The following is a 13,395-nucleotide window of genomic DNA, read 5'->3' as shown; positions in this document are numbered from 1 at the left end:
TGATTTTAGGCCATGGAAACTAAGGAAACTAGCTTTACAGGAGAAAGGTGCAATTCACCAAGAATAAAATATTTTAAACAAAGTTTCCCGGAAGCTTTTTTGGAAGCTTACTTTGTAAAATATGTGAGATATATAGAATACACGAGGGTGTAATAAAGACTGCTTAGTGCCCTGAGTATGGGATGCCCATTTTATTCCCATGTAACCAGTCTGTGACTGAGTTATAATCAGGGATCTGGGTTTTTGTTTCTGGAAAAATGGAGTAAACCACAGATTTTGTCTTTTAGCAGAGGGAAACGCAGATTTCTTGTTTTATCAGAGAATGTGAAGATTTTGCAATTTTGCAATGAGCTCCCTGCAGGCTGGCACGGTTCCAACCTACAGGGAGCTGGGAGCAAGAGGGAGGAAGGCGGTGAGACAGGCATCCTGCAGAGCAGCTCTAGCAGGTAAGTGGGGGGAAGAGGGGGATTGAGCCGGGTCGTGTTTGGAGCCCGGGGCCACAACATGTGGCTGCAGGGCCCCAGCAGGGAGCAGGAGGGGCCGTGTGTGGCTCATCTGTGGGAGGGAGAGGGCTAGATCCCTGCTGCTGCGCACACTCCTGGGAAGCAGGGGAGACCCTGCCCCCCGGATCTGTAAGTGAGGCAGGTGCAGGCTGCAGGCTCCTGCCCTGCTTCCCTCCCCCAGGGCCTCTGAAGCCCATCGGGCATGACCTGATACAGTAGGCAACAGCTGGGCCATGTGGGGATCTCCACGCTGTCCTGGCAAGGCACCCTTTGCGTGGGCTGCTGCTTTGAGGGCCTCAGCACTGTGTGCAGGAGGCGCAGAGCTCACAGCAGCGAGCAGCTTCTCCACACAGCCCCTCTGCTCCCTGCCGCAATGGGGTGTGCCCATCATCCCTGGAGAGGGATGCAGGGTGGCAGGGAGCAGCGGGCCTGCACAGAGAAGCTGCTTGCCATTGCGAAGTCTGTCCTGATTTCCTCCTCTGGGGCCTCCGGGACCTGGTGCAGCAGGGAGCAGAAGGGCCTTGCACAAAAGCTGCTCACCGCTATGAGCTCCACACTGCTCTGGCGATGAGCCTCCTGCATGCAGAGCTGATCCCCTTAGAGCAACGGCATGCACAGGAGGCATGTCGCCAGGGCAGCATGAAGCTCACAGCAGCGAGGAAATCCCTGCATGGCCCAGCTGTTCCCTGCCATGTCAGGTCATGCCTGCTGGTCTGTGGAGGCCCTGGGGGGAGGGAAGCAAGGCAGGAGCCCATGCCTGCAGCCTGCGCCTGCCCCACATACTTATCTGGGGGGCATGGATGTTGGGGGAAGGGAATGAGAGGCATGAGCAAGGACATAGGGGTGGGGCTGTGGGGGGCCTTTAATTTTAACCATGGATCTGGGGAGGGGGGTTATTAGAGAATTTGTATTTTTTAGCAGAAAAGTTGCAATTTTTTAAGAGGGAAAACCAGGATCCCTGGTTATCACAGTTATCTCATAATCAATAAAAACTCTGTATCACTTCCTGTCTTTATATATTTCCTCTCTCCACATGCACATGCTCCTTTCTTTGCTCCCTCACACGTGTCTCTTACCAAACGGTCATGCGGATGCAGACTGCAGTAGCTACTTGACTGTGGAATATGAGAAGAATTGCCCAACATTCCTCCATAACCAGGCTGATTCATCCCACTGGAGGAGCTCCATGGGTCACTGCTGTGATGACCATCTGTAAAGCAGAAAGAAAATGTGGCTTTTCTGAAAGCTCTAAATCTTGGTTATAAAATAGTTAAGCTTTGTTTTCTTATAAATAACTAGCCTAACAGAGCTTGATATGCATAAAATGTATTTCTGTTTGGGTTAATTGCTTACATTAAAAAACAGTAACCATAAAATGGATGCTATATATTGCTTGTCTGTCCTAAGGGCTACACAAATGTAACATAAAAGCATGCTCTTAAATAAAAAATTAAGCCAAATGGAACAATAGCAAATAGTACTATCATCTTCACTTATTTCAAGCCAGTTCTATAACTTCAAGTTTCTCTGTAGTTCTGGTCTTGCTGTTTTACCATTAATTTAAATATGTAAACCCCAAGTTACTGCAAACTTCAGCTGGAGCAAACTATGAGTTTCAAAAGAAAATTAAGTGTTTCCAAACTGAATTTGGAATGATCTAACAATTTTTGAATAAGACATCCTGGACACACTGGCTTTGGTGCATCATTGTAATTTTTTTAGCCTTTTGTTTTTAGAGTTGCCTTATCTACACTGTACCTTCTTCTAGGGTTTTAATAATTCAGCACCAAACATGCACATCATTTCCATTTCTGAGTGACTTTATTGTGGTATAACAAAATACAAACTGCCCTTGAGATGTGAAAAGTTCACACCTGAAGTTTACACCTGAAGCTAAGTCCTTAAAAGGGGTAGCTATTTTCCTTACTTTTAACTAGTGATTTAGGTCAGGGACAGACATTCAAGAAGCCTAAGCCTGAATTGATTCAAGCCTTGCAGGTTAGTCTATTTTGGCTATGCTAAATTAGGTTGAAACCCACACAGACATCTGAGAAATGCAGAGACATGCCTGCAGTGCCTCAGGCTAGAAGAGGTGGGGCACTACAGCAGCCCTCCCATCCCTTCCACAGGGCTGAGCTGAGGGAGGCGGGGCCAGGCACTGGCAGGATGCTCTTATTATTCCCCCCACTCCTGAGCTGCCCAGCAGGGAATGTTTGTCACCCCTAACTCAGTGTTTATCAACTCATTAAGAAAACAAAGGCTCTCTCCATTAACTAATGGAGCTCTTCTTACACAGCTCTTCCAAGGAAGAAGACTAAGCTGAAAAAAGCCTGTCTGCTTCGGTCCTCTCCCACAGCATGGACCAGACCGTAGCCAGCGCATGGTCTGCTAGTTAATGCTGAGGTGTCTGCGTAAGGCAGGGGGGAGAGGGATATAATCCCTGCTTATCAGGGGGAAGCCAGGCAGACATTCTGTACCTGCAAGTCTGTGCCAAGCTCCAGCCAGGGAGCAGAGGGGCAGGGCCAGCCCTACTAGTGAGCACAGACCCCGCCCAGCCCAGAGAGCATGACAGGATGCTGGGGGTGTCTGGTTTATCTTAAATTAGCAAGGGGTTTGGGACAAATATTGCATAAACCAGTTTTAGCCAAATCAGTTAAGTCTGATACTACATTCAACAAGGTTTATCTCAAACTGGTTTCAGCCATTTTCAAACTGATTTATATGCACTAAACATCTGTTCTGTTACAGGTTTAAACCAGGTTCTGATCACTTAAACTGGTTTATGTGTAATGTATGTTCCTAGCCCTAGCAAGGAAACAGTAATAATCAACATGCCTTTTTTTTTCCCCCTTTCAGTATGGAATGCTCCCATAAAATTAAAGCCAAATAAACTATTCATAGGTACCCTGAATCCTATATCAATAGAAATTTACAAACCAAATAGGATAATTACAAAATTTGAAAAGATTCATATTCTGTATTAAAGTCTACATAGGCTTACTGTCCATAGAAATGTATTGGTTTCACTCTTTTTAAATGCTGTTAGGACTTTTCATTTTCACTATCTACTGCCTTCCAACTTCAAGACACAGTTAGGATATATCAAGGGTCATGACAAAAGAAGCACTGTCTGTAATGATGTTTTCCTATCACTGGGCATGTCTACACGTGCATTAAGGCATTTTTCCTAATGCACATTAAATTTAGTACTTCCCTTGTGAGGTACTAAACAAATGCCCATTAGGCTGCCTTAATGAACAGTAACAAATACTCATGGTTTTTAAGTGATGCTTAATGTGCAGCAGATTATTTTACTGCGCATTGTCATAATTGCACTGTTTTTTACGTGGCACTTTAATGCACAGTAAAATAGGCTACTGCACATTAAAGCACATGTATAGTCGCGACCACTGTCTCGTTAATAGCCCATTATGAGTGGTAATAAGGAATTATTACACTACCGCTGATGAAGGAAACAACCTAAAATCTGCTGGGGTTACAGAGTAGCAAGGCAGAAGCAAGTGAGGTGAAGAGGTAGAGGACACAGCCGTGAGGTGATGGCTTGCTGCTTCTAACAGTCAGGTGTGATGGAGCACAGCAGACAAGCCTTTGAACATATGAATAACTGTTACCCAAGCCAGGTGGAACTGACTGTTTTTGCCTATTCTTGATGCAGCAGCTCAATCAGTCTGGGGCCTAACTGCCTGATTTCCTGGTGTGATACTAAACAGATCCTCTGCCAAGCTCCAGCTTTCCTCCTTGTGCCAGAACTAAATATAAAAAATAATGGTAGGGCCATGCCAAAATCCCAGATGTGAGCATGCTCAATTAAATCCCTCATATGTAATATGAAGGCATGCTTTGGAGACACTATAGATTCCAGCATGAAATGATTTATTTTTATCTGAGGTGCTAGTCTGGTGAGTCAAAGGAAACTGAAGTATAGGTGTGTAGTTTCTATCTGCCATGCTGGTTCACTGAATCATAGAGTGGGAAGAGACCTCCAGGGTCATCTAATCCAAGGTGAAAGGTGATGGAAGAAGGAATCAATTTTATTCTTTTGGCAGGGGAAGACAAAGTAGAGGACATCTGAGCCTTGTTCCTGCACACACTTCTGAATGTGCTTAGGTGAAGATATCCAAGTAATCCTATTCAATTAAATGTGACTACTCATGCATACATGTTAAGAAGTGAATAATATGGTCCTAAATAGAGCAAAATGCGGACACCCCATTTTTGTCTGGGGATAATTCCAAAAAGTCTAGGTCTTTTGACTAATAAATTACTTGGAACTTTATTTTAATGGGATTCATATATGAGTAAGTGGAAGAAATACACTGTTAGACTTTAAAAAATGAGTGACAGTGAATCTATAAAATCTACTAACCCATTTTCAAATAAGAGACCCTATGCAGTTAATTAATTTATACTATATAATGTCTATGCATGTATATTAAGTGCATATGCTCTACACTGTAAATATTATACATTTTATAGACTCTTTCATACACATACATGTGCACACACATTTATACACAAAGAACACTCACCTGCTGTGTGCATTTAGTATAATGCATGTGCATGTATACAAACACATTGAAGAGTTGCCTAAGTAACTTAAATGATAAGAATTGGCTAATCTTTTTCATTATTCCATTTCATTACCGGATCAAAACAAGATGTTCATAGCCATAATGGCCAAATGAAGACTTGCAGGTCTTCATTTTAATGGTAATGTAACAGAGCAAAGGATGATAGTCTAGCCTGTCTCTAATATGTATAAGCCAAAATATGAATACAGAAAATGTAAGCACAATAGATTTCCCTTTGAAAGCAGCATCCTACCTTGCATGAAGAAGGAGCTAGGAAAAGTGCTGGCTGCTGGTTTTGAGGATGGATAACCAGGTGAATCCCTATTGTAGTCGGCAGTGCTTGCTGACGGGGCATAAACCTGAGGAAAAAGGACTAATTTAGTATGCCTTTAGCAATGACTGAAGTATTTCAAGGTATGTGGCTTTAAAATAGAAGCAGGAAATAAATATTGAGGGTTTTTTTTTCCTTGGTCAGTTTAAATCAGTTTATAACACTATACAATACTTTTCTTGGAATACAAAAATCCTCAGCATTTGTGTGACTGGAAAATAAATGGTAACCTTCAGAAGAAACGCAGGTATGATATTTTCCAGCTTTACACAAGAATATTTGTGAAGGTTTTGCCAAAATATGTCTTTCATCTGATACACTGTTTAACATATATATATATAGAATAACTGAAACATGAAACAATATTGATTTATTATATGAAAGTACAATGATTTTACAATTTTAGAGATGCAAAGGAAGGCGATGCAAGAAGTCACATTTGTTCCCTCAACTAAAAAAATGTAATTTAGAAAACAGTGCTAACTAAAATACTGAAAATTATAAACATATCTTGGGATATTAAATTCCCAGAGTACTTGCTCCTTGCAGAGAAGCTTGAAAGGAGTACTAAAAAACCTGGATCTACACAAGACCACCAACACAGCATGTGTGTGTCTCAGAAGGGGGAGGGAACACGCTTTTTAGTACTTATTATATTTGTGTGTGCAACAAACTTAGCATGTGTGCCAAAAAACTAATTTACTTACATTTGTTTACTAATACACCAGAGATTTCTGTAATGTGCTTTTTACAAAAATAGCTCTTGTATTTTCTTGTTTGCATTTAATTTGACTGGGACAACATAAAAGAAAAAATCTGGACTCATAAGGTATAGTTTAACGTTGCATTTTATTTTGCTATATATGTTTAAACCCTCAGTTTTTTGTTTCTGATTAAAAAGTTCCTCTCTCCAGATGGTCAGGAAGACTGAAGCACTGTCATCATCTTGATGAAAATGGATACCTTCCTGCCTCCATTTTGAAGCAGGCAGCAGATCACAAAATTGGCAGTGAGCCTACTCTGACATTCACAGGTCACAGCGAAAGGAAAGAGAAATCCACCAATAAAATACAACTGAAAGCAACGTTAGGAAAAAGCCCATCTACGTCCAGCCTGCATTTCACAAACATTGCAAGAAAAATTCCATTCCTTCCATCAAAATAAACAGCAAACAAAGGGCCAGAATCTGCCACTCTTACACCGAGTAACTTACTCTTTGAGTTGTCTGGTTGATTTCAACACGGCTATTTGATGAGCAAGATCCTACTCTACCTGAGTAAGGTTGATAGAATTACACTTTAGACAGTTTGGCAAGAAAATTCACGGACTCACAACAGAGGTTTTCTATATGTATTTAAATACAAAATGCTCACATATACCCCAAGGGAATTTTAAAAATGTTTGTATACTAAATATATACATTCAATAGATTGTAGTGCCTTTCTGGGAAGGTATACAGGGCACTATACATGAAAAGTAAAAATATAAACTCTATAGTAACTTCAACGTTTTTTCGTAATTCAGGCCTGATCCCTTGAGGGCCCTCAACTCCCACTGATATCAATTCATACACTCTGCACCTGGCAAATTCATGAAAAAGGAAATACATGTAATATTCAGAAGCTACTGATGTACTTTTATTTGCTTACTATAAGCAAACTACCAGTCACAGAAAGAGAAGACAGAAAAACTTGCTTGAAGATTTAATGTTAAGGGAAAAGGACATAATATGAGTCTGAACAATAGCAGAAATAAATCTATACCCAAGCCCTGTCAACAATAGCCAGTAGTCATTGATCAGGAGATGCAGAAGAATGAACAATAGATGCGGGCATGATTTAAATAACAGACCACAATTTTACTAACGTGACACTGAAAGACAGCCATCCCTACACCCTGCTCCTATTTACCAGGGATTTAACACGGGGGCCAGTGTTAGGTTCCAAGGGACCAGACATGTAACCAATCATCTTTCTTGGCCTGCCACTGCCAGAGGTCAGCTCTCTTTGCCACATCTGTGAAGACCTTAAATCCAATAAGCATAACACCACCAGCAAAATCCAGGGATTTATTTACCTCTGGCTGCTTGCCCTATTACCCTTTTACCCATACTGGACACCAGCTGCAAGCTGTGTCCGTCTTACCTTTCCTTATATAAACTTTCAAATTCTACTATTTGCAATCCAATTGTGCCTCCAGGACACTAAGGCAGACAAAGGTAAAAAAACACACACGCGCTGGACTTCAGCCAATTTGGCCCTAGTGGGAGAAAATCCTTCCTGATCTCAGAACAGGCAAACGGTCAGCTGTTCTACATCCTGAAAACACAACCCCTAGGCTACTGCTAAGGGGAGGGCAGGTTGGTAGCTAACGAGGCAAAAGGGGCAAATACTAAGTGGAATGGAGAGGAGAGATGGGGGAGTCACGCAACCTGATCAATACCCTAAGCTCCAGCCAACGGGAAGATGGAGGAGCCAAGAGGGAGAGGGGTCAGCTCCTACCTTACCAAGCTGCTCTCTCAAATCTCCCCTTTCCAGACTCTTCGTCACATCCCCACCCGTCTAGTCAACATCCCCTCCCACGATGCTGGATGACTGAGAAGAGTGGATTTTTTCCCAGAAAAATGTTTACGGTACCTTCTTGCTGCTATCACAGAACAATCATAATAAGACAATGGAAATATTTAGAGAAGTCCTTAATGGCAGAATTAATGCTTTAGCAATCGTCTGCAGACAAAAAACACAAAATAGACTCAAACTGCAGTACACTTAGTATATGGTACTGTCGTTTTATAAACTACTGGCCAGAAAAGAGTGTTTAGTCTTTTATTCTAAACACTTCAGATATTGCTCATACTTTCAAAAAAGCAATGTGCCTATTGAAACAGATTAAAAAAGCTTTCTATAGTTGCAACAGAATTTTTTTTTAAAAGAGTGAAATGATTGACATTAAAGGTTAGATTTTCTGCACTGTGGCATTCACCTTTACTATAATTACCCCAATTCTAAAAATATCATGATAAACTTAACAATTGTGGGTTGTTAACATTCATGTTTAAGAGTGCCCAGTTGAGAGCATGTTAGCCTTATTCTGCTGCCTTTGTGCTTTAAAATAACCTGTGGTAAACCACATGATGGTTTCTTAAATTACAGTATATATGAGAAAGAGATGTAGATATCAGTAATATTTAGTAACACTTTTAAAGTTGAAATAGTCTCTTTCAGTTACTCTTCCACCCTTCCTCTCTTGTTTTTCAGTGACTCTACAACTTTGAAACCTCTGATTTTTACTTACTTAAAAATTTTAAAACAAAATTTGCCATTTTAAAAAGAGGGATTGTAACTGGATTTTATTTAAAGTTCTTTATTTTTCTGTGAATTTTGTGCTTGGGAAAGGCAACATGCAACAGTCCTGGCAAGTGAAGGTCATCTAGCAACAGGATATGGGCAGCTACATTTACACTTCCTCACATTGTCTTGCCAAGGTCCTTGCCAAGGACCAGCCCTTTGCTGTGGACTCTTTTTCTGTGGAGTCCATGAACAAGAAGGTCAGCCAAGCACTGGAACAAGCCCACGAAATCCTTTCACATAGCTAATTAAACAGGCATTAGCTAGGCACTACTGGCCTGAGCTGGAGTTTAAGTGTTGACTTCAAATAATAAAAGAGTCATTTTTACTCCAGGATGCTCTCACCTGCCTCATCATCCTTGTTTTCTCCTTGAGCTTCCAGCCTAACATAACTCTAATTTGATAATATTGTTCACAAGTGGACACTGGAACCGACGCCTCTCCGCAAAAGCAGCCAACAAAAAGCCAACAACAGACTTATCTAACAAAAGTGTTGTAATTTTTCTCTCTTAGAAAAAGATAGAAGATTGATCTTTTGTAATTAAAAAGTCTCATTTTCCCCTTAATTTCCAGCCTAGGGGCTTCAAAGGTGGGTGCTACGATCAGAGTGGGAAAATGTCAAGACAAAATATTTAAAACTTTTACAGTCGTATCACATGCAATTACATACAACATATTCCTGTTTGATAACAGTCCATGTATCACATATACCTCACAGGGAGAAAAATCCCGAAGAATTAACTGGAAATAAAATACAATGTGGAATTTACCAGTCAGATTGCTATTTTAATTCGAACTATCATGCAAAAAGATCATTACTCCCTGGAAAAATAAAGGGGCTGCTAACTAAAAAAAAACCTCCCCCAAAATAAACAACAAAAAAATAAACCCCGTCCTCTGTGATTACTAATTTGTCTTGAATTAAGGAACAAGCTTACTTTACATGTTCCCACTATTTTTGACAAATATCATCTTCCATTTCTGTGCTTTATGGTGCCTTTCTCTCCATTTTTGCTTGCTGTCTTCCCAGCTTCCCCCCTGCTATGTTCCCCTCCTTTTCCATGTCTTCTCTCCACCCCCTGTTCTTTTACTGACTTGCCTCTTCTTTCCACTGACTCCCTTGTGTTCTTCTGTATGTGCAAGCAACAACCAAAGAAAACCTGATAAATCCCAGTCTGACCTCTGAAGCTGCCAGTCAATAAAATAGATTCAGAAAGGAAAAGCAGGATACTATGGAAGGAGGGGGTGAAAAGGGCAGCACAAGAACCTGAAATTTTAGGTTTCGCCACCTTACATGGCTTTGTAAATTTGGTGGCTTCCAGTGACCCATCAGTGACAAGACCTGGCAATTCCTAGTTAATGACATATTTTTAAATGGACCATAAGACTCAAAGCTAGAAAAATGGCCAAAAAGTTATTGTATCAAATTCAGAAGCAGTGTACAAGGCAGTAAAAAATGGAATTTGTTGTGTTGTAGGTAAAAAAAACTAATGAATCCGCTTTCCCTACATTCCCAATGTAATTTATACCTACTAGCAAATTTCAAAAGGGAGTCACTTAAAGCCCCTAAAATTTTCTTATCTACTTTAAACATCACCTCTGAATGTGATCCAATACATATATTTACAGGAAGGATTTCATAAAAATGGCATAAATATCCCTTTCCTCAGCATATTTACAACTAGACTGAGGACATCCACCTCTCAGCACAGACTTGGCAGTGCACATATATCTTTCTCAATTAACAGAAAAAAAAACACCGCTGCATTGTGAATGTGCTATAAATCACCTCAAAGGAAATAAGAGTACAGTAGTAGGCAACTGTTGATCCTTCTGGATCATGGTATATCCGTGAGAGGTCACCAAGACCTTCAACGCACATGCCTAGGCATCCAGGTTGTAGCCGTATTGGTTAAGAAGCAGAAGGAATCAAAACTCATGGCAGAGGTAATATCTTTTACGAGACCAACTAGATCTTTGCAAAAAAATGCCTTTATTTGCAAACTGGAGGCTGCCCAGTCCCTCCATCCCCCCCTTTAGACCATTGAGAGACAATTCAAAGCCCAGACTGAGTCCAGAGCCTCATTGGCTGCAATTATATACACGTTCAGGAGCAAACCCAGGTCTCCCACATAGCAGACAAGGATTCTACCACTGAACCACAACAGCAGAGAAGCTATAGCTTTATATTAGGTGTGTGTGAAATGGGTCATATTCAATTTGGTTTCAGCCCAAATTGGGGACAGTGATTCGCTTGATTGATTCGGATCACTTTCCCCGATTTGATTCAGCCAAATCCAAATCTGAAGATTCAATGTTGATTCAGCGAATCAGCACTTCAGATATAGACACAACTTTAAATGTTTTTTCTATGTACCTCAAGGTACCAGACGTGATTCGTGAATGCTGTGATGCTGGGGCAGAAGGAGCATCCCATAGGAGCGCCCCCCCGCATGTTTGGTGGGAAACTGGGAACTGGACCCCTTGTGCCCCCCTGGCTCAGTGATCAGATCAGCTGCAGGTGGACCCCAGGTGCCCCCCCTCAGGCACCAGTCACCAAGCCAGGAGGTGGGGGGGGGCACGGGGTGGGGGGGCCCTGTGCACTTGCCGGTGGACCCAGAAGTGGACCAGAAGTGCTTCTGGTCCACTTCTGGGCTGCCGAGTGTTCTGGGGAGCGCCTCCATGCTCATGTGGGACACTCCATCCACCCCACCATTACAGCATTCATGAGCCACCAGGTACCTTGAAGTATGTAGAAAAAACATTTAAAGCTGTGCCTATATCCAAATCGCCAAATCTTTCCAAATCTCTCTGAATCAATTCAGAGGGTTCCAATTTGATTCAGAGGGATTAAAGGGCCTCCTGATTTGATTTGGATTCAGACATTCGGCCACTGAATTGGGCAGAATCTGTGCTGAATCGAGTCAGGGGCCAAAGCTTTGCACAGCTGTACTTTATATATATGTCTTTGATCTAGACCCTAATTTGGGGCTACACTTCACTTCATTATTTGCTTTCAAGTCAAATCATAACAGAAGCTGGTTAGATTCCTAAATGTGAGTGTGAGAATTGCAGTCTCTATGATGCCAGGTCATCCTGGTGCACACTAGCATGCAAGTCATCCTGGTGCACACAGTGAATAACTGCTTACTGATGGGTCCCCTTTTGTCCACAGCACCACAGTAACCACAGTGCTGGTTTTCCCTACATTCCCTACAAAAGCCTTAACTACCCTTCCTTTCAGCAGTAGGCTATATGAAGCTAAGTTTCAGCTCGGCAGCTTACAGCTGCCTATTGCTCTGGAATGGGAATCAATTATGCTGTTTGGTGAAAAATACAGTGTTACACGGTACTCACAAAAAAACAGACCAAACAACATAAATAAACAGATAAACAGAAAAAAGACTTCCCCCATTTTTTTGCCAAAAATCAGAATGTCTCCTAGTAACAAACAGGAAGTACTCTAAAGGCATAAATGGCAGTTATGTGCCCAAATACCAATCAACTCCCACAGGATTAAGTACCTGCCATTTTGTGCTTTTGAAAATCTCTACTGTAGGTCTCATATTACTGGATTTTAGGAAAAATATTAGCAGATTACAAGGTATGTAATGTACAAAGCACACCTTGTATGTGGGTGACTTCTTTGTAGTAGAAAGAAAAATCTGAAGGTCATTAAACTTTATGAAACTAGCAATCTAAACAGATGCAAACAAGGATCATAGGTAGTGTTTCTCAAGATATCTATACTGATAATTTAATATATCCTATATATGAACTTGCTTGGAAAGGCCATCACCCTACAAATATAAGAGGGACAGATCCATTTCTACCTTCCATGGCTGACATCATGCCATCACTAGTAAATTGTCTTTATTAGGGGTGTGCGAAATGGGCCCTATTTGATTCAGATTTAGCCTGAATTGGGGACAGTGATTCAATTTGTTGATTCAGATCACTGTCCCCGATTTGATTTGGCCGAATCCAAATCTGAAGATTCAATGCTGATTCAGAGAATCAGTGATTTGGCCATAGACACAGCTTTAAATGTTTTTTCTACAAACCTCAAGGTACAAGGAACATTGCAATGCTGGGGCAGATGGAGTGTCCCATAGGAGTGCAACCCCCGCCCCCCCAATATGCTCGGCAGCAAATCCTGAAGTGGACTGGAAGTTCTTCTGGTTCACTTCCAGATCCACTGCTGTGTCCCTCCCCACAGCCTCCACACCCAGCGATTAGCCATGGGGGGACCTGGGTGCCCCCCAGACTCAGGAGACACCAGCTGCTGAGCTGGGGAGCAGGGGCAAAGTCCCCTCATGTTCCATGGTGGACCCAGAAATAAACCGGAAGTGCTTCTTGTCCATTCCCGGGTCTCCTGCTGAGCACGCTGGGGACCCCCTGCTCCATCCACCCCAGCAACTCAGTGTTTACGAGTTGCCTGGTATCTCAAGGTACATAGAAAAAATATTTAAAGTTGTAAATATTTAAATCGTTGAATCTTTCCAAATCTCTCCGAATCAATTTGGAGAGATTAAACGTTCTCCTGATTCAATTCGGATTTGGAGATTCAGCCACCAAATCAGGCTAAATCTCCGCCGAACTGAATCAGTGACCGAAGAGTT

General features: G+C 41.8%; 1 protein-coding gene across 9 annotated transcripts in view; it reads right to left on the bottom strand.

Moving 5' to 3' along the window:
- TCF4 (transcription factor 4) overlaps positions 1–13,395 on the bottom strand; it is a 346,905-nt gene that overhangs the window by 63,147 nt on the left and 270,363 nt on the right. For all 9 annotated transcript variants that reach the window (XM_019531761.1, XM_019531758.1, XM_019531757.1 and 6 more), the window contains 2 exons: positions 5,349–5,454; positions 1,580–1,713 (listed from right to left, as the gene is read on the bottom strand). In XM_019531761.1, the coding sequence (XP_019387306.1) occupies positions 1,580–1,713; positions 5,349–5,454 (240 nt within the window). The remainder of the gene's footprint in view (positions 1–1,579; positions 1,714–5,348; positions 5,455–13,395) is intronic.

The sequence above is a fragment of the Crocodylus porosus genome, unplaced genomic scaffold, assembly GCF_001723895.1.
Source record: "Crocodylus porosus isolate Cpor-Errol unplaced genomic scaffold, CroPor_comp1, whole genome shotgun sequence".
Classification (NCBI taxonomy): Eukaryota; Metazoa; Chordata; order Crocodylia; family Crocodylidae; genus Crocodylus; species Crocodylus porosus.
This window is presented reverse-complemented; position numbering and strand designations above follow the sequence as displayed.